General features: G+C 47.7%; 1 protein-coding gene across 1 annotated transcript in view; it reads right to left on the minus strand.

Moving 5' to 3' along the window:
* Positions 1–21,092, minus strand: part of Drgx (dorsal root ganglia homeobox) — a 26,367-nt gene extending 5,275 nt beyond the window's left edge. The window contains exons 1-5 of the mRNA XM_050140601.1: positions 21,059–21,092; positions 17,195–17,292; positions 15,887–15,988; positions 12,875–13,053; positions 12,677–12,789 (exon numbers count right to left, since the gene is read on the minus strand). Of these exons, the coding sequence (XP_049996558.1) occupies positions 12,677–12,789; positions 12,875–13,053; positions 15,887–15,988; positions 17,195–17,292; positions 21,059–21,092 (526 nt within the window). The remainder of the gene's footprint in view (positions 1–12,676; positions 12,790–12,874; positions 13,054–15,886; positions 15,989–17,194; positions 17,293–21,058) is intronic.
* Positions 21,093–21,235: the final 143 nt, after the last annotated feature.

The raw sequence follows: 21,235 nt of genomic DNA on the forward strand, positions 1-21,235 counted from the left end.
ACATGCGTGCTAGCGTAGACATGCGTGCTAGCGTAGACATGCGTGCTAGCGTAGACATGCGTGCTAGCGTAGACATGCATGCTAGCATAGACATGCGTGCTAGCGTAGACATGCATGCTAGCGTAGACATGCGTGCTAGCGTAGACATGCATGCTAGCGTAGACATGCGTGCTAGCGTAGACATGCGTGCTAGCATAGACATGCATGCTAGTATAGACATGCATGCTAGTATAGACATGCATGCTAGTATAGACAGTTTTCTATTTCTTTTTCTGTGGGGTTGAATCTGTGGGTGTAGAACCCTCAGTTACAGAAAGCCAATGACATGTATATAGAGTATTTGCAAATACATGTGGCATGTTGATTTTGTATCATGATACATATAAATTAACAACATTTAAAAATTTTTAGAAACATAACATTTATTAATTTTAATAATAAATTTAAATTTATAAATAAGTTACAGAGTTTTTTAAAAGTTGCATAAATACCAAAACAAAGTTGTTTTGTTTGCTGGCTCTCTCTTATTTGCGTTCTATTGTATTTTTTATGTTTTCTAAGCCCCCAAAATTATTTCGTTTGGGAAAATACTACCTTCTGGACACCAAATTAAAACATACAATTAGATTTCCATTAAGTTACAGCAAATTCTGCTGAACTGATCTAATCGGCCTCTATCCCTATATGACATCATGCTTTAAAGGCTTGGCCTGAACATAAATACTTAATGTAATAAATACAGTCTGAAATATTTGATCTTCTTGGCAGCTTAATTGATCTACTACAGAGACTGACAGGAAAAATTAAGTTAGCTCTGTCTCGTCTCTGCCAATAGCACCGTTTCCTCCTAAAGGGCCGTGTGATCTGTTGTGGGTAGCTGATAGTGTTCTGGGTCACTGAACCATATTTCTGAGCCCCATTACCTAGTTGCTAAGTCCTTGAGGAGAGTCTATGTGGGCCTATGAAGTAGATCTCCGTGATATTTTCAGCCTGGTTTTAGCAGTGGGTATGTTTGTCCTACCCAGATAAAATGCAAAGCCAAATTCATACTCAGACACCGATTATATGTCCCTGGTCCAACTCTGTGGTGTTCCAGCCTTTCACCGCGAGATACTTGCTTGTGTGTACAACACACCTCCAAACTTGCTTTAAGAACCCTTCCCCAGCCACTAATCCTAGACCCAAACATCCCATTTTCATGCAAAATAAACACTCAGTGAATATTTTGGGAGTGGAGAAAGAGAGGGACGACCTGTCCTTCCTGGCGAGTTGGCATATGTCAATCTCTCAAGATTTCTCCTACCCGGGCTCCAAGCCTCATCGTGGAAGGAGAAACCCTGTGGTCATGGCAGAATTACAAACTGTGATTGAGACTAAGAGCATGAAGTAACTTTCCTCTAGTGCTGCTAAGCCTGACTCACGTACGACCTTGGTGCCCTCTACATATAAACCCAATGTCTCCATATTCAGTCACCATTCAGAAAGCATTCACGGGCAGGAACCAATCTTACTCACAACCGCCACCAGGTTTTCGATGCCATTCCAGGGTTAATGCAGATGTCCAGTTTCTGCCTGAATGCTTTTCCTGAGTTTGTGTGTGTGTGTGTGTGTGTGTTTTAACACATGAGCAGCCCCCAGATCTGAGAATCCCCAGCACAGCCAGAGCAGATGCAGGCACATGTCTAAGCTGCTTTTTCTAGCTGCCTCTCTCAGCCTCTGGCACCAGCTGAACACTTCCTCTCGGCTCCCTGCACTCCAGGGCCCCATTGATTAGCAGGAAGGGCAAACCTATCAGCACCCATAGGAAATGACTTCCAGAAAATGAACTATGGGTTTTAAGTAAAAGATGACAGCAGGTACCTGTCGAAGAAACAGAATCAATCCGGAAGCCCAGCGTGGGGTCTCTGACTTGGTCTGCCATTGTGCAGATGTACTCTCTGACCTTGACCAGTGCTATTGCTTCTGCTGGCCTCAGTTTCCCCACTTCTACATGGAGAGATGTTCACCAAGGGGTTCCTTATAAATCATGAGTGCCAGGTTCTCTGCCCCTCTAGAATTTGGAGTTTGAATGTATCTCCCCTCAGAGGTCCATGTATTGTTGAAAACTGGTCCCCAGTCCATGGTGCTGTTGAAATGGTGGGGCTTTGGGGGGTAAGAGTGTGAGAAGAAGTTAAGCCATTGAGGACATGTCTTTGAAAGGGGATATTGAAACTCCAGACTCCCTGGCCTTCCTTCCTGTTGCTTCTCAGCTGCTGTGGATGGACAGGCCTCCTCCACCACATGCCCTTGGTGTAGGAGGTCCTTCTATCTATGTGTTGCTTTCATTGGCTAATAAAGGAACTGCTTTAGGCCTATTGCAGAGCTGTAGGGAAACAGAGAAAACTAAATGGAATGCTGGGAGAAGGAAGGTGGGGGAAGAGACACCATGGGGCTGCTGCTAGAGTAAGACATGCCGAATCTTTGCCGGTAAGCCACTGCCATGTGGCGATACACAGATTAATGGAGATGGGTTAAATTAAGATGCAAGAGTTAGCCAATTAGAAGCTAGAGCTAATGGGCCAAGCAATGATTTAATTAATACAGTTTCTATGTGGTTATTTCAGTTCTGGGCAGCCAGGACGAACAAGCAGCCTCCTCCTGCAACATGCCTGCTGGGGCATTCTATGCAGCCAAAGGCTCAAGGCAATAGTGCAAAAAGACTGGAACTTCAGAAACCATGCACTGAGAAAGACTCCTCTTCCTTTGCAGTTTAGTGTCTCAGATATTTGGTCACAATCCCAGAAGCTAGCATTGATATCAAATAATGAACAACAGCCAGGCACACAGGGAGCTAGGGCTGCCTCCATCACTTCTCTCATGAGAAATGACCATGTTCTGTCCCTTGGGTCCTCTGTTCCCCTAAACTCCTGCATTCTGGAATCCTTCAGGGCTCCACTGTTTCCCTGGGGCACTGGGAACTGTCCCTGCACCATGTGCCTCTATCACTACCCTCCCCCAGAGGCCAGGAGGCCCTTCCCTGGGCGATATAATGTCCTTTGCTGCAGATATCTAAACCCAAGCTCTTATCAGACCCAAAGTGACCTCCGCTCCTTGTCTTGACCCTAAAGGCAATTGCTATTACTAACTGGAATTTCTGTGCCAGGTTTGGAGACATGCCTACTTATGATAGCACCACTATGTGTGGCCATGAGGCCCTCCTTTCATAAATAAGCCAGTAACAAGAAAAAGGGCCACGTGTCTTATGCATGCCTTCTCTCATCCCAGGAAGCCCTCACCCACACCCCGAGGAATCTCCTATACCTCTTTCAAACCTTCCCTACTCCTCTGCAAAATGTTACCTAACTCTGTTACTAACTCAAGAATTCATAGCCAACTTACCTCCCTCTCCCTATCCAGCCCCCCAGCATATGGATATGTCTAAGGCATTGCTGGATGATGCTTAGAGAATGCCTTAGAGCAAAGTCGGTGGTACCCGACTGATACTGGGTGATGAACAAGAATGCTCAAGGTTTCTGAGGATCAAAGGCTACAGTTCAGGCTAGGATCACTATCCCTACCCTTTCCTAAAGAGCCCTTCCCCACTCCCAGAGTATTTTGGCCCTCTCGCCTTCTTTACCCAAGCTTCAACACCTTCCACTCTACAAATACCATGCTGAGGCAGAGGTGAGTGCCTTAGAAGGATCTAGAACAGTGGTTCTCAACCTTCCACGAGGGTTGCCTACGGCAGTCGGGAAACACAGGTATTTACACTATGATTTGTAACCGTGGCAAAGTTGCAGGAATGAAGTAGCAACAGAAATAATTTTCTGCTGAGGTCACTGTATTAAAGGGTTGCAGCATTAGGAAGGTTGAGAATCACTGATCTAGAGGTGAGTTCAATATGACCAACACCCTTAAAGTGCATATAGTAAGGACTGGAAGCAACCTGAGTTTGAAAACAAATGTCCCAGTTCATGCCACAAGATCAATATATCCCATATAGCTTTGGTTGTTGGTCTCCAAAGAAAGCTTTCAATGAAACATAGCTTGCAGTACTCAAGCCCTGGGAAATTCCCTCACTCAAGTCTGAGTTGGTCCTGGGACTGGCTTTAATCACCACACTGTACCAAAGACAATATCTGTCCTGGGTGTGGTATGGCAGGCTTGGCAGTCCTGCTTTTACACTCTTGGAACCTTACAGCTGCCAAAGTCAAGCTCAACCTGGAATGAGCAAAACTGCAGAGAGAAAGAAAGGGGGCCCCTGCTTCTTCCTGGTAGATCCCAAGTGAAAGTAGCAGAACCGCCCATCAGAGCCCAGCCGGTCCCCAGAACTGTGAGAGAATAGAGCATGTTTATTACGTAATGGGCCCACTGCATCTGTTCCTGGATTCAGCAGAAGAAAAATTCTCTGCTGAACACATCTAGATATTTTTCTTGTAATCACTCCCCACACAACAATTTGCTGAGCATTTAAATTGTTTTAAGGATCACAAGTAATCTACTGAGGATTTAAAGTGGACAGGAAGGTCTATAGGTTAGTTGCAGACACTACGCCATTTTATTGAAAGGGCTTAGTGTCTATAGACTTTTGTGTTCATGGAGGATACTGCAACCAATCCTCCTCAGAAACCAAAGAACAGGTATGCGAAGATTCGGGGTCGTGACGGCTAAGCAAAGCTAAACCAAAACCTGGATTAGAGAGTCTGAGAAAATCAAACCAGCAAATGCTGGTGAAGGTGTGGAGAGAGAGGAGCAAATAGTCACTGGGGAAGCCACTGTGGGAGTCAGTACAGGTGCTTCTTAAAAAAAACAAATAGAGCTATCACAGGGGAGAGGCCCCGAAACTTGTGGGAAAATGCCTGAAGAAAACCTGCTACTTTGTAAACTAATTGTAAATAAACAGAAACGTGTGGATCAATCGCTTCATGATAACAAATGCAGGAAGCCTAAGGAAAATATTAGCAAATCAAATCTAGCAATCTATAAAAAAGGATAGCATGCCACATCTAATTTGGGTTTACTCCATGAATGCGAAGCTCATTTAACATTTAAAAAGCCAATCACCAAAATTCATCACATTAACATAAAGGAAAAGACAAATCATGGGACCATTTCAGCAGCGGCTGAGAAACATCTGATGAAGTTCTGCATCCACTCCCAGCACTGACTTTTAAATAATAAATTAGGGCAAGAAGGGAATAGCTCCCTTTGATGAAGGACATCTTGAAAAGTAAAGACAAGCCAGGCATGGTGGCACATTCTTATAATTCCAGTGTTTGGGAAGCTGAGGCAGGAGGATTTTATATCGAGGCCAGCCTGAGCCAAAGCATATATAAAACTCTTTTCTGGAAACATCAGAAACCAAAGAACAGGTATGCTAAGATGTGGGGTAGTGACGACTGTAGACTGTAGCTCGGTGGTCGATCATGTGGTTTGTGTGCAAGACCCTGCACTCAGTCTGAGGCACCACAAATAGTTAAGTAAATAATAGGGTTTATAAACAGGATTATAAGGCCTCAAGAGCTTTTCCAGAAGAGCAAGAATAGGACAAGACAAATGGAATTGGGTGAGCAGACACATGCCTTTAATCCCAACACCAGGGAGGCAGAGGCAAGCAGAACTCTGTGAATTCAAGGCCAGCCTGGTACATAGTTCCAAGTCATTCTGGACTGCATAGTGAGATCCTGTCTCAAAATGAGAGACATAATATTGTATGAGCCTGTTCATTTTTAGGGTCTTCAGTAGCAATCTCAAAATGTCTACATCTAAGAAGACAGGGGTCTCAGAACTGAGGAAAACAGAAAGTTATTGTCAGCGGAGACAGAAAGAACGTTACAGTGAAGGCTGGGCAGCACAGTGAGTTACATGATATGCTAACTATATCTCAACAAAACAGTTAGAAAGTCAGAACAGCACAGGACTACCAGATAGCATGACTTCTCCTCAAAACTATTCAAGAAGCAAAGGCAGGAGGACAGCATGAGCCCAGGAGTTCAAGGTGGTGGAAGCAACCCAGCAAGACTCTGTCTAAAAATAAAACAATAAATAAATAAATATACCAGGAATTCTAACCAGCAAATTTAGACAAGAAAAGAAAGAGTATACAACTGTGAAAAAAAATGAGACAAACTATACTTAGACATGACCTTCTCAAGTTTATGAGCTGCTCCAAAGAATCTATAGCTAAACCTAATTACAGAGCTAAATCTCACTAGCATAACACTGAGCCAGAGAAAGCAGGCTCCCCAAATGCACACTGTGTGATTTATCCTCAGTCCTCTGTCACTTAAAGGTGAAAGCTTATTCTGAGAATCATTTCACCACAGTATGAATGAACATCACGTGATGCACATGTGATATGGTGTGTGTGCACGCACACACACATGCACGTGTGTATGCACAGAATTCAAATGGCGAAGACTACAGTATTCCAGAATGCCTACTTCAGTGGGAAAGGTAACATCCTAACAACCAGCAGGCTCATTGCATTTAGTGTGGAGCAAGGTGATGGGACTTCCTCTGGGAAGGTCTGCTGTGATGCCACTGGCCAGCCCAGAGCAAGCTTGCTGGGCAGAGCACAATATGAGTCATGAAAACTCTCTCCTGGCACACTCAGTTCTGCAAATCACAGGTTAGAGGCATCCAGCTAAGCAGCTCGGCACTCTAGGGCTCGCCTTCCTCCGCTGCCCTAGGCTCTCCCATCACCAGCAATGCCTGCTCACCTGTGACCAGCACTTCCCCGGAACAAACCCAAGTGCCTCTGTGGCCAGTACAACCTCTTCCACACTATGAATCATGATCACAACGCTGTCCAAGAAAAATTCTTGGTGTTGTCCTCTGGACACCCATTGCTGTTCCGTAAACCTTCCCATCAAGTAGAGTCCCGTCTTTGTAAGCTGACAGTTGTCGCGAAACAGTCAATGAAGAGCCACACGACGTGGGAGCCAGGCCAGCCTATCCAGCCAGTGTGATAGCATTCTGTAGGCAAAACACATCACCTAGAAAGCTCCACGACACTGTGCAAGGATTGTTAAAACCCTATACATTACCAACACTTAGAGTTATGGAAGATATGAAGAAAGGGTCGGTGGGAGGGGCATTCCAAGAGCAACAAAACCTCAGGACATAGAAGTCTCAGAAGCAGACTTCCTGTGGGTCTGTGAGAGATGACCGGGCATGCCAGGATGAAAACACAGGACTCTGAGCACTAGTGGCGGGCAGTATTCAGTGAGTACCTCTCATGTTCTCTCAGCTGTCCTCACACATGGCCTTTGCATTCCATCCCACTTGCACACTTCCCATGCTGCTCACACACACACACACACACACACACACACACATACACACACACAAATTGTTTATGGTTTGTTTGTTCACGACTTACCAAAAATTCTAGAGAAAGGGACAGCTCATGCCACACCAGCCAGGCCACTTCAGAGCCCCTACTTGGAATCCATGCCAGCCTCTGCACACTGATTAAGTAGGAACATACCCGGATTCCGTTATCTGATTCTGGCCCTTGTGAACAGGCTCCTGGCCAGGGAAGCCAGCTCCTTCACTCTCATAACTGCCACACTAGAGGGTCCACAACCCCCTCCTACCAAAGGCTGTCATTACGTACTTTCTTTATGCCTCTGTTTCCCATCACCTGGGTCCCCAGCTGACCAACAAAACTGCATCCTTCTAGTGCACACTCCGCCATCCCTAATGTCTCACAACACCGAGCCTCCTGTGTAGGCACTGCAGCACAGAAACCTGGGGGGCTGCAGAGGACAGAGTGGGAGGCACGGGATGCTTTTTGCCCTCACCTCTGGGTCTGATACAAGACCAACAAGACCAATCTTCAGCACATGCACAGAAATAATCGGATGTAGAGATTTTTCAGGTAGTGACCAATATTGGCTTCTCCAACCTTTTAGCCAAGTCCCAGGCTCTGCCCCCAACAGAAATTTCCCAAAAGGCAAAATCGGTGTCTCTGATTTCCTAAGGAAGCCACCAGCTAGAATTCCCGGCTGCTGACTGCTTAGACTGTATACTTCCAGATCATGGCCAGAAGTTTCTCTCAGATAAATACTTTCTGGATCATTCCTCCCCTCAGTGACCTTAACATTCAAGAAGCAGGTGGAGATAACCCCATAGAACTTTCTGCAGGATCCAAGGAAAGCTCGGGACTACAGACACAAAGCTGCTGGGAACCAGTAATGGCCTTAACAGTGTCCTTCACCCGCATCTGCTAGAGCTGAACATCTGCCCCCAACACTGCCAGATGTGAACAACTGACTTCCTGACCCTGAACTTCAGCTGAGACAGAGTCTCTGAGCACCTGTATGGTCTTCCCAACTGGCTGACTTCACACCAGTTTCCTGCTGACCAGGGCCAAGAGGAGGAGACAGTAGAGCCAGCACCTGGGGTCACAAAGTGGTGGAAACTGAGTCACAGACCAGGGATCCTAGAACTCAACCAGGCCCTAGAAAGTCGGGCTCCCCTCCTGGTCCAAATGTTGCTATTCACTTCTTTTTCACCGGTTGGGGAATGTCTGGGAAGAAATAGGGTGGTCTTTGAGAGTTGGGAATCTGACCCCTCTCCAAAGCATTTAACATATGCTCCGCAAAACAACTGAGTGCTGAATCTCAAGAGTGTTCAAAAACCAACTTACAATAGCCGGACATGTCTCACCCTGTATCCTGGTTCAGAGTTACCCCCAAGCAAACCTCAGGAGCAGCAGAGCCCACCCAGATTTACAGCAGACAATGATGCAGCCCTGGGGACACATTCCAGCTCAGAAGGCGTCCTATCTGGAAGAGCCCTGACAGGAGGAAGTGACAGATTGGCCATTACTTCAGCCATCCTGTCACCAACACATCAGCTATCTATCCCACTGTGTCCCTACAAGAACTTAGCAGATGAGACTAAGACGTGAGACTGCCTGGCCAGCACAGAGCAGACTTTCAATCGTTGCTATTTTCCTCTCTTCCCCGTGTGACTTAGCTTGCAAGAAGTGAGAAAGTCAAATGCTCAGAGAAGACGGGAGGGTGTGGGGCCACAGAGAGTCAGGGAAAGCCCCAGGAAGAGGCTTTGCTGGAGGGGAATGAGAGGAGGAGCGGGGACAGAAACACAAGGAGAATTCAAGAGGAAAGAAAAGTCTTTGTCAGCTCAGCGGGGACCACAAAAGGGCAGGTCCTGGTACCGATCACGGCTGTGCTGTGTTGACCCAAAGACTTTGGAGGCAGCATTTGAAACACAGAAGCTATTGTGGGCTGAGTGACTCCATTCCCCCAAGTTCAGGTGTTGACATCTTAACCCACCAGCTGACAGTGTTAGGAAGTAGGGCTCTGAAAGGGACAAGGGCGCAAGCAGAGCCCTCCTGAGGGGAACGGTGCCCTCTTGAAGGAGACCTAAGAACTAGTTCACCCGCTCTCTGTGCTGTGTATGCCTCCCAGAGCCAGGCCTCAGCCTGGCCCATGCTGCTGGAACCCTGACTTCTAAGCTTCTAGAGCTACAAAAAAACAAATGTCTTTTCTTTATAGATCATGATCTCCAGCAGCGGTTCTCAGCCTTCCTAACGCTGCACCCCTTTAACACAGTTCCTCGTGTTGTGGTGACCCCCAACCATAAAATTATTTTTGTTGTTATTTCATCACTGTAACTTTGCTGCTCTTATGAATCGTAATGCAAATATCCGTGTTTCTCAATCGTCTTAGGCGACCCCTATGAAAGGGTTGTTCGACCCCAAAAGGGGTTGCCACCCACAGACTGAGAGTCACTGGTCTACTCTCAATATAGTCTATAGCTGTCCCAAAGGAGTAAGGCAGGAATATTCCAAATAAAAACACATTTCCATCTATAGGAAATAAAGAAATTCTAGCAAAACTGCCCATTTGCCACTGTCAACTGGCTTGATAGGCCACTGGCCCCTTGTGGGCCAAGCCTCCTTATCTTTCTGAAACCCAACCCACCTCTGCGCAGGCCAATCTTGGGGCACCACAGCATCAACTCTGTCATCACTGTCTCAGTAATGGAGAATTCTGTCTTTTACACATGCCTGTCTCAAAGCAGGAAAATGACAAATCAAAGGGGTCCCAGCTTCCAGAAAAGTAGGCAAGAGCACGTTTGTACCTAGGGAAGCAGAGAGTGCCTGCATTACTCAATTTCCTCACCTTTGCCTGCCACTAGGACAGTGGTTCTCAACCTGTGGGCCTTGACCCCTTTGGGGGTTGAATGATGCTTTCACCAGAGGTTGCCTAAGACCATCAGAACACACATACATTTACATTAAAATTCAGAACATAGAATTCAGCTATGANTACAGGCGTGGGGTAGAAATGAAAATAATTTTATGGTTGGGGGGGGTCTTCACAAAATGGGAAACTGTATTAAAGGGTTGCAGCATTAGGAAGACTGAGGGCCATCGCTCTAAAAGTATCCCAGCATGCTGTGGGTCCCAATAGGTCTTGCTGTCCACGCTCTCTCCCTACCTCATCCTGAACTCCCAGGAAGAGCGGGTGTACAGAAGGACACTGTAGCTACCAGGCAGGCCTCCGCAATGGGCAAAGTGAGTCCCTGTCTGGTGAGCACAGCGGGATTCCCGCCACCTCAGCAGGGCCCTGTTCGTCCTAGATCACTCAAGGCAACGGCTTATCAAAGGAATCCAGTTCCTAAAAAGGCAGGCACAGGACAGCCTCTGGGGGCGCGCGGCCCAGCCAGACGGGATTGACGAAGGGGTGTGGGCGGGAGAACAGGAAGCAGGAAGAGGACAACAGGGAAGTGGACAGGCAGGTATAAACAGCTGTCCCAGTTCAGCGGCCTCTACCAGCCCTGCCCTCTGCCTTAGGACGTCACCAAGGTGGATGACGCCTGAGACACAGAAAGCGCAAACCTCAGCGGACCCTGCTCGCCCACTGTTGTTGGGCATCTACCCTTCCGGTCCCGAAGTTTAGCTTTTGCCCACCCCACCCCACCCTACCTTCCAGGGACTGCAGTCAAAGCTCCACAGCAGTCCCAGCTCCCCCCCCCCCCCAACTACGAGAAAGGAGAAATGTGCAAATCCCGCCCACTACAGGGCTGGCTTGGAGCGAGCAGAGCGAGCAGAAGGCATTTGCTAGAAGCGGCTGTTTGCTGCTCAGCTGACCCTCACTACAGCTGATAGCGCTTTACAGACAGATGGATGCGGTTTGCCCCTTTGTCAGGATCGGCCCCTTGGATAATGCCAAGCTCCTCTGGGGCCTTGAGTTGGCTAAGCAGCCCATCTCTGTGCAGGTTGCATGTCCCTTATCTGGAACGCCTGAGACCAGAAACATTTCTGATCTGGAAATTTTTTTTAGATATGGGGAATATTTGAATGTCCATATTACAATACCTCGGGATTGAGCCAGAAGTCTAAACACAAAGTTAGTTAGATCTCATGTGCACTTGTACACTGAGCGTGAAGGTAATCTCGCACAATAATTTTAGTGCCTCTGCCTTTTGCCAACCTCCTGTCACATGAGGTCCGTGTGGAATTTTCCATGTGTTGCATCACCTCTGGATTCAAGTTTGTGGTTCTGGAGCATTCTATATTTCACAATTTTGAACTGGGGTGCTTGGGCTGTAGTACTTCAGCACAGCCTGCTGCGTCCTATGAATATGGCTGGAGGTTCCTCAGTAAGTAGATGCATGAGGGCATGTGTGTGTGTGTCTACTTCAACACACCAGCTGCAGACGGACCCCTTGGAGGCCAATGATATTTGAAACCACAACACAAACAGAACAAGCAACAGATATCCTTGGGGGCCTCCCCGACTGTCTATTCTATGGGGAAAACCTATAGCCCACATCCACGCGCCCATCCCCCAGACATCCATGTGCCCATTCCCTGGGCCTCATGTGACAAGCCCTGAGGACAACACTCACAACAGCATCCCAGATCCACCACCAGGCCCATCCTAGTTTCCCGCCAGCCCACACAGCTGCTGGACTGACTAAACATCTCCAGCAGGGTTTGGTTTTGTTTTTATGGCCTGGAATTGAAAGACACTAGATAAGCCCTTACTTCTGGAGACACTTCCCCCAGAAACCCTCAAATAATAGCCCTGTCGAGTCCTTTGCTCTGGGCCTGACCAAGCAATACTAGTAAATTTCTCCCCTCCCATAATGCTAGCCACTGATAAGACATCAAAAGTCCTATGGCCAACATTCGGGAGGCAGAGGCTACGAGTTCAAGGCCAGCCCTAACTCTATAAGAGCTACAGAGAAACCTTGTCTGGGGGAAGCGGGGAGGCCTACAGATTCAGACCTCTGTTCTGAGGAATCTCCAAGGAGCGAAAATAAGCAAGATGTACAGATGAACAGGTCTTGGAAGCTGAAGCAGTCACCCCTCCCAGACCACCCCATGAGCTCCAGATCAGCACCTTAAACTGTAACCAGGGTGAGGGAGGAGACTGTGGAAACATGGCTCCTTCTGGGAGCGCTGCCTCTAAGAAAAGCCCTCAACTACTTGGGATGAAGCGTGGTGACATTCATCTACATTCTCGGACTGTGCAAAATCAAACAGGCCAGCAACTGAGGGAGCAGACGGTGGCTGTGATCCCGGCTGTGACCACAGCAGCAGAAGGTTGCCCAGCAGAGACAGCAGGGAGGCCAGACAGTCCCCACCCTCTCCACCATCCCCACCCTCTCCACCATCCCCACACTCTGCACCAGGCCAGCCGGCAAATCTTACCTTTCAGAGATGCCACATGTGACAGGGCTTGGGCATACGTGGCTGTGTTCAGGAGGGTCCCTGGCAAGCAGGAGGGGAAGAAAGGCCCAGCGGGGCCCACAGTTCGTCCCAGGCTGGCAAAAACAGAACATTCCATTGAGGTCTAGCCTGTCTACAGAGCTACCCCAGACCCACAGTCCTTAGGCCAGCTAATCTTACCTCTGCTGGGCCTCCAGGGCTTCCTTCTTGCTCCGGGCCTGGTCCCCTGGGGGTGGAGAATTGATGTTCCTCACTGGGGGTGGTGTCACCTCTGCCATGGGCTCCTTGGCCCCTGGCTCCTGGTCAGAGGCCCCTCTCTCTGTCTTCCTCCATTTGGCTCTCCGGTTCTGGAACCAAACCTGAACCCCATAGGAAACACACCCAAGGGAGGCAGATAGTCAGCCAGGAGGGGCCAGCCATGACCCAAGCAGGGACCCTCAGGAGGCCCATGCCAGCATCCTCATCTCTCTGCCCCGAACTTCAGACCACAGATGGATCAGCTTCTGACAGGCACTTTTCCGTGACTAGTAAAGAGTAGAAAACACCAAGGGACAAAGGGCAGTCCCCACAGGAAGGGAAAGGGTCATCCTGCAGGAGTTTGCGATGCCGACCTGCCTGTGAGAATGCGAATCTGCTGTGAAAAGTTTTCCCTACAGGGAACACAAAAGCGCGATTTGCAAAATGCTGTTTCCGGAGCTTCTCATCAAAAAGGCACAATCCACTTTCCAGCAGACTCACACCTGTGCACTGCCCTGAAGGACCAGAATCCTTGTGCAGGAACCTGTTCCTGACCAGCCGCCTACCGCACCCAGGAGAAACCCTCTCTCTGGAATCAGTGTGGCTTAGAAATTCGGAATCTTGGTTAACAAACGTGGGTTGGGGTCCAAAGCTGCGTATCCTCAGAGATAAGCAGCCCCGCCATCCCCGTCTCACACACAGGGAGGGTCACTAGCTGAAGTTCACCCAGGTGGTAAATGAAGGAGCCACGACCAGAAGCCCAGCGGCCTGGCTCAGCGCTGGGATCCACACTTCTGTGAAAGAGGGCATTGCTGGACCCCTACGCGTTGTTAGAAAGATGGACATACGGGTAAGCTAGAGCCGAGCACCTGCCTACAGCAACTGGACCCCCGCTAAAGAGTGCTCGCTGCCTCCTCTCCTTTACCCTCGGTGGGAGAAGAGAAGGTCTGTGTCTGACTTTGACCATGGTTTGGTACCCGCCTTAGAAATTAGTGGCAGGTAATTCCTAAGTCTTGGGAGGAAAAACAAAATGCATTTGTCTGATAGAATCTGGGCAGTTCCTGCGCAAGAGGCTCACAGAAGGCAACAAAAGCCCATGGATCTTTTCCCAGAGAAACTGCCTCTCTCCTCAGTTTTTCTGTCTAAAATCTAGGTTTGGCCAGGCTCCTCTCTAACTCCCAGACACAGTGTCCCACCCCCTCTGGACATGGGGCACTGACATGGGGGAAAGAGCCAGGTCCTTAGGGTTGAGTCCTCTGCTGGCCCACCCTATCTCTTCGTTTTCTTTCTCCTCCAACTGAATTTCTTTCTTTCTTTCTTTTTAAAATCATGTTGGCTTTTAATTGCACATATCCGCAACCATTGAATAATGATTTTATCTATATTCTAAATTTAGGGCAGTTAAATGCAAAGCAAAATGCAGACACTTTCTTGGGTCTTAATTGAATGAAGGTCACAGCTATAACAACATTTAATTGAGCTATTTTTCATTATCATATTTTAATGACTTTGCACTGACAGTTCGCCTGCTTCTGAGGAAGGAGCATGATGGAGTCGTTTATTTCCCTATTTAGTTATTGTTTGACAACATCAGCTTCGATTAAGACCCTGCTTTAGAGAACATTAATCATATTTGAATGAGCAAGTGGTAGAAGTGTAAACACATCTCCCTTCCCGCCACCAAAGCTCTTGTCCCCACATGGAAGCTGGCTAGGCACAAGCTCGGCTGCCATTGTCTGCCTGCATAATAGCCAACAACAGCCTGGACAACAATTCTCAGCTTCAATTGTCACCGCCCCTATCTTACCCTTGCACCTTCCAGGGAGAAGTTATGATCTTCTACTTCTGAATGCTCAATAATTGTGTCATTTATCTCAATTTGCAGTCCAGTCTTTAGGCAGCTATTGGCAAGCTGGCATTAAAAAAAGAAACTATAGACGAGGTCTGGGCCAAAGAACATTTTCATTCCCAAATAATAATCAGTTTAATTTGCCCGCATATGACCAATGATTCATGTTCAGATTTAATAATCAGGATCACATAATCTGATTAGAGGGGAAATAATTTGTTTACAACCCCCAATTTACTGCTCAGAATTCCATTATCTCTCTTCAGCCATTGGTTTTTAAGAGATACTAACATGACCCAGGGGAACAGAAAGCAAACTATTATATTTCCTACAATTAGATCTTTGCATAGTCTTAACCCCAAGCTCCTACATAAAAAGAACAGAAACAGCATGGAGGAAACCCCATAAATAAAATGAATATATAATTGTGCTCAAAGAAGAACTGGCCTGGAGCGGCAGCATTGTGAGTCTGCCTCCCGTACTCACTCAAGCAAGGCCGCTGGGCTCGGCACTTAAAAGCAACTTCCAGAAACGCAATGCAGCTTAGTGGCTGCCACCCCCGGCCGGCCGGCCCACCTCTGCTCAGTCCGTTCGCTGCTGCTGCTGCTGCTGTCTAAAGATTTTTAAATTGCACGTGTTGTTCAGGCCCACTTTGCTCAAAGAGTCCGTGTGCAGGGGAAAAGTTGGGCATGATGCAATTTCTGGAAAGCAGATCCTGCCCCCTGCTTCCCATCTGAAAACGTGGTTCTCTGCAATTGACCGGCCTCACCCCAGAGCGGTCAGATTTGCTTTGCGAATAGCATCTCAGCTTCTTTTTTTTTTTTTTCCAAAGCAAGGAAATGGATGTGCATTGATGTAATTTAGTACCTTAGAGACGCGGACAAATTAGTGTAGAACATTATCACTAGTTAATTATGAATGACCGATTAATCAACCTAATCTAATATTCCACATTATGTTGATGTTATTAAAGTGCATCATGAAAATGACAGATAGTCTTCATTTGCTTTCTTTGGCCAAATGTGCACTCTGCAGTCATGATGTCAAAAAAAAAAAGTTTGCCAGTTTTAATATTAGAGAGTTAAATAATTTAAAAGAAGGTTTACCTGCACTCTGGCTTCTGTGAGGTTTATTTTCATGGCTAGCTCTTCTCTGGTGAAGACATCTGGGTAGTGTGTTTGGGCAAAGACTGCCTCGAGAGCTTCCAGCTGGTAAAAAGGGGGAAAATGTTTATGGGTGAGAGGCTGCGGCTAGGTGAGGGAAATGACATATATTTCAGAGTTGCCAGCAGCGGCGAGGAAGCAATTTCAAAGATCAAATCCAGGAAGGAAATGGAGAAAAGAGCCATCTGAAAAGATGCCACAAAGGCCTGGAAGAAGGCTCAGCTCGTACAGGCTCCTCTGAGCCCGAGGAACGGAACGTGATCCCAGAGGCACGTACACGGAGAGAACCAGTTCCTGAAAGTTGTTCTCTGACCTCTTCATGCACACAGTGGCATGCATATGTCACACTCATATATATATACAATAAATGAGTAAAATATAATTTTTTAAAAGATAAGGAAAATTCCACAGAATGACAGTTTAAATCCCAGTAGATTTTGCAGCCAAGGCTGCTCACAACCACAGTGTGCCCTCCTCGAGACACAGAAGTAGCCAAGTGACGGAGATTTCCGTGTGTTTACATTTATTTTGTCCTGGGAATAAATAGTCTAGGGTGGCCTCATAATTGTCATGGTGCCACCATGGGAGTAGAGAACTCTCTCACAGGTTCCACTCATGGAACCCTTGATGAGTCAGTCCCACAGAGCTTTATAGGGGTGTGGGGGTCGCCTTCACTCTGCTCAGGAAGGAGGATGCTCTTGGGGCACTCAGCTCTGGGAAACCCAGTAGGAAAGTTGTAGCTGCGGCCCAGTCATGTTGTTCATGGTCTGCTCATGAGTCAACCTTGTAGGTCAGTTTCCCCCGTCTGTCTATTTGGGGATAAGAACACCCGACCTGAGACAGGGTGTAGTAGTGTGTGCTTTAATCCCAGCACCTGGATCTCTGCAAATTCAAGGCCAGTGGGGTCTACAGAGCAAATTCCATGACACCCGAGGCTACACAGAAATACTCTATCTCGAAAAAAACTAAAAAAAAAAAGCCCCACCTGCCATCTGCTGACAGGGAAATGTGCCTCCGATCATCTAAGATACATGGAAAATCTCACCGCTGCTGTTTTTCTGATCCTCCAGAGTGACAAGGCCCAAGTTAACTACCCTTTCCCCCAGCAAACAAGTAAGTTATTCGGGAAAACAAAGACCTAGTTAAATCAACAGTTGGTCTCCTTTTAAAAGGCAAGGGAGAGTGAGTCCTCTGTGACTGTGGGGGAGGTGGGAAGAAGCTGGCTCTCACACACCGGGAATCTGTCCTTACTTGCTGAAGGGTGAAGGTCGTCCGGTTCCTGCGCTGTTTCCTTCGAAGAAACCCATCATCGAAGTCCCCTGTGGAGTGGTTGCCAAAAGGTGCGGTGCCTACAGGGAGTGAATGGATCAGTCTGGGCAAAGAGACCGGGGCTTCAGACCCTCCTACCAGCAGCAACCCCTTTTTGTGCTCCTCCCCAGAGAGCCCATCCTTCACATGTATTTCTCTGCGTTCTCTTAGTAAGACCCCTCTTTTTGTTATCCCTAGCTCTGTGTCTCCCCAAAACCTTTAGCTGTAGGAGCAGGTTTTCCTATTGCATAGGACAATGGTGACCAAGATGATCAAGTCCCCTCCCTGTGACACTGTGATCTCTGAGTCAGGAGGGGTGAGTGGGCCTGAGTGAACTCTGCTCCTCACCTGCCTTCCTATTCCTGGCTGCCTCTCTGTCCCCTATCTGCTCACTGCCTACCTTGAACCCTCTCACAGAAGCCTGAGTTCCTCCCTTCCCCCGCCTGATGGCTTACTCCCCTTGTTACTATAAGCACCAATGGCTAAAGGCTGGAGAAGAAAAAAAAAAAACACCAAGATATTTTCACACCACTTTCCTTCTAGAAGTGCAGAATTCAAGGAGGTAAGAAGTTTATAAATGATTATTAATTACTCCTGGTCACAGCTCATCAGTACCACAGGAGATCTATTGCATAGACAGCAATTAACAAAAGGCCTGCACCAATAGAATGCCAAGCCAGCTTGCTAGGACCACTCTCCAAGGGCACTCCACTAGGTAACCAGGCCTTACACAACATCCTGCTATCCCCAGTTGCCCAGAAAAGGAAAGAGATTGTTGTCGCCAGCAGCCTCCAATGCTCACAATAAAGCCGGAACAGAATCTGGCCCCAAACGTGCATTTGGATCATTTTCCAAATGTGCACTATTTACTTGATAGTCCACAATGGCTTCTTAGGAAAACAAATGAGTAGGTTTCCATTAACCAGTGCACATTTCACCTGCCATGGGTCCTGCTGTCTGAATCACCCAGTGTTCAGCACTGGCTGTCGGGCCACAGCATGCAAACAGCATTCTTCACCAGCACCTCAGCCCTCGAAGGCCTAGAAGGTCTTTTCATATTCCATATACCACAGAGAGTCCCACTGAGCAATATCTAACCCTACCCCCACATGTCTCATCAAAATACTGCCCCCCTTCCCTACTAGAACTTTCTCCCGCCGTCTTCCTATCCAAATTGCATTCTTCCTCAAAACCGTAGAAACAAGTATTTCTTTCCATCTTAATAGCAGGGACTGATTCAAAGCAGTCTTATTTTGCAGAAGGCCATATTTTCTCTTTTGGATGTCAAGTGTTTGACTGGTCAGCATGGACCACATTCTCAGATTTCTTGGTCACTGTTTCCCCCAGTCTCCTCCCTTATGCCTTGCTTCAACATTGTTCACAGTGCTTCCCAGCTGAAGCCTACAAAAGCTGACTTCAGCAAGCCGGGAAGAAAAAGACTGATAACTTAAGAACAAAGAAAAAGAAATGAGAGCGGCTTCTTGAAAGAAATAAAATACTTGATAGAGTTATGCACAGCTCCTCAAACAGAATGGAACAGGACAATGAAACAATGTACTCATTGTTTGTCCCCCCCAAAAAGTGCATAATGATACCCAGAACCAATAAATTGTAATAAATTGTGCATGTTCATTTATTATTCATATGAGCATCAATTGGCGAAAGTGTATTAGAAGGCAACTGAATAGTCACCATCAAAAATTTAAGTGCACAGGTTTTTAATCCATGAGTATAGTTATAAAGTTTGCTGAAAGACAGAGGGAAGAATGTTCTTGGAGATGTCATAATAAGAAATAAAGCAAGAAACAGAGAAAGCACACATTGGTGGATATATTCTGCAAAACAAATACAGGAATACTACTCAACAGTCTAAAAGAAAATAAGTAAATCCGTATACACAAGCATGGGAAGAAAGATCTCAAAGATGTATTATGAAGTAAAAACAAAGCCAAAGTCCAGGATGATGAGGCAGCATAATCTCGGTGCAAAAAAGACATAACAGGCATGGAATGATCAACTCTGGGGATGGAATCCTAAGAGACACGCGGTATCAGATGCCTTTAAGTGGGGGAGAGGAGGGCTTTGCTAGCCAGTGTATGGGTTCTTGTTCGTAAAAAAAAAAAAAAAAACTTTGAGACCCATGCGACACGCGCTAATTAAATCTGAACAAAGTATCAGAGAAGTAAGATCGCATTCACACTTTGTTTTTTTTCCCCCTTTGTACCTCCCTAGAGTCCAAGGTCTATCCTCAGCCATCCTCAACTCTCCCGTCTACAGCACATCAGCCCCAGCAACCCTGACCTAGACATAAACTCCCCTCCTGAAAAACTGGCACAGTTTACACCTATCAAAGTCTGAAAGTTACTTGAAGCAGCCTCCCCCCTTGTTCTGGTCACATCAATCTGAGTCAGCGTCCTTGGGGGGGGGGGCTGCACAGAACATGAGTAGCAAGTGTAAGCCCCCCAGGAATAAGCGAGGAGCAGTAAGCCGAGTCGGAGAGAGCGTGGGCTAGGGCATTCTGTAAATCACTTCTGTAACCCACCCTTACAAACGGGTTCTCTCTTAGGTCACCAGGATGTACACAGCTTGCTAAATGCCCAAATCTCTTCTTTTTCCACTTGACAAAAGCCTGGGCTGGGTACCGGCCATCAGTGCTGATATTGGAGTCTACGGCACAGAGAAACGACACAGCACAAACCAGCAGGGTCTCTTTCAGTCCTGGGGTATAGTTGTCGAGAATTGCACCTCCCCTGCCTGGGTCTTCCCTGGTGTTGAAATGCAGGCATGCAGAGCTTAAACACTGCTTCCCACTAGCTTTCTTTAGCAAACTCTGCTGGATGTTTAAGGGCTTTTATAGGGAAAATGAAAACAAACTCCCAAATCATGAAAGAGACTGGAGGTTACTTAAGGCATCCTGCAACAAGGTGGACAAGTGTCCCAAGGTTATTAAAGTTCCATCCGGGCCACAACACTAGCCAGAGTGTGGGGCTGCATGCCTACCTGATGGCCACAAATCTACACGGCCAGGGAGAATTCACCCTTGGGTCCCTCAGGTCCTGCTTAGGTACACCCGGAGTCGGTAAGTCTTCACTTCTCACTACCCCTGCCCCACCTAACAACTGGGAGCAGACACAATACAAGGAATAGGGAAAGGCTTTTTTTTTTTTTTTTTTAAGATATAAAGACCTTAAACAACCAGACCCTGGTCCCGGGGCTGGCGAGAGTGAACATTTGTAGTCAGAAATTCCGTGGGTCGCTGAGATGAAGCTATGCCTAGACACTCCCGGCAGGTAACCAGCAGGAAGCTGGCCTCCAGGGACAGCTTTGCCGCTGTAAGATCCCGGAGCACTGGAGCACTATCGTCAACGCCCTGGGTGAGGGCAGCCTAGCAAACAGGCCCTCTCTGGCGTGCGGTGGAGCCCAGGACGCAGCGGGCAGTTGAACTTGCTCTGGCTTTCTAGGATGTTAGCAAAACACCGTGAAAGATTGATGCGGGCCCCCTGGGTGGAGGAGCCCCGATTAGAGGCGTGACACCAGCATCTGTGCTGGGAGGACCAGGCGTCCCCGAGGCACCCATAGCCCGGGGCAGCGTGCGACCCAGGCGGAGAGAGAGGTGGGAGGCAGGTGGCACCCGGGCGGAGGGACGGAGCTGTGTGTAGGGAGGGGGCTAAGGGCTCCCCTAAGCACTGCCATGCGGCTGCCACCTCGTGGGGCGAAGACCCCCAACACCCATCAGTCCTGCTGCGGGCCGGCTGCTTTTTGCTGGCTTGGCCTGGCCAAACAGCCTGGAAAGCAGCGCTTACTTACCCTCTAGCTGTGGCGGGCAGTGAAAATAAAACATCGCCGACGGTCGGATGGTCCCGGACGGCTGGACCAGGGCTGGGGGCGGCCTGGCAGACCTGTTCCTGTGCGTGGCTCCGGCCTGGCTGCAAAGCATATAGCAGTAGAGCCTGAGTCTCCTGCCCGCTCACCCCGAGGATCACC

This window comes from Alexandromys fortis, unplaced genomic scaffold (genome assembly GCF_014885135.2).
Source record: "Alexandromys fortis isolate MF-2015 unplaced genomic scaffold, M_Fortis_MF-2015_v1.1 scaffold_46, whole genome shotgun sequence".
Lineage (NCBI taxonomy): Eukaryota > Metazoa > Chordata > Mammalia > Rodentia > Cricetidae > Alexandromys > Alexandromys fortis.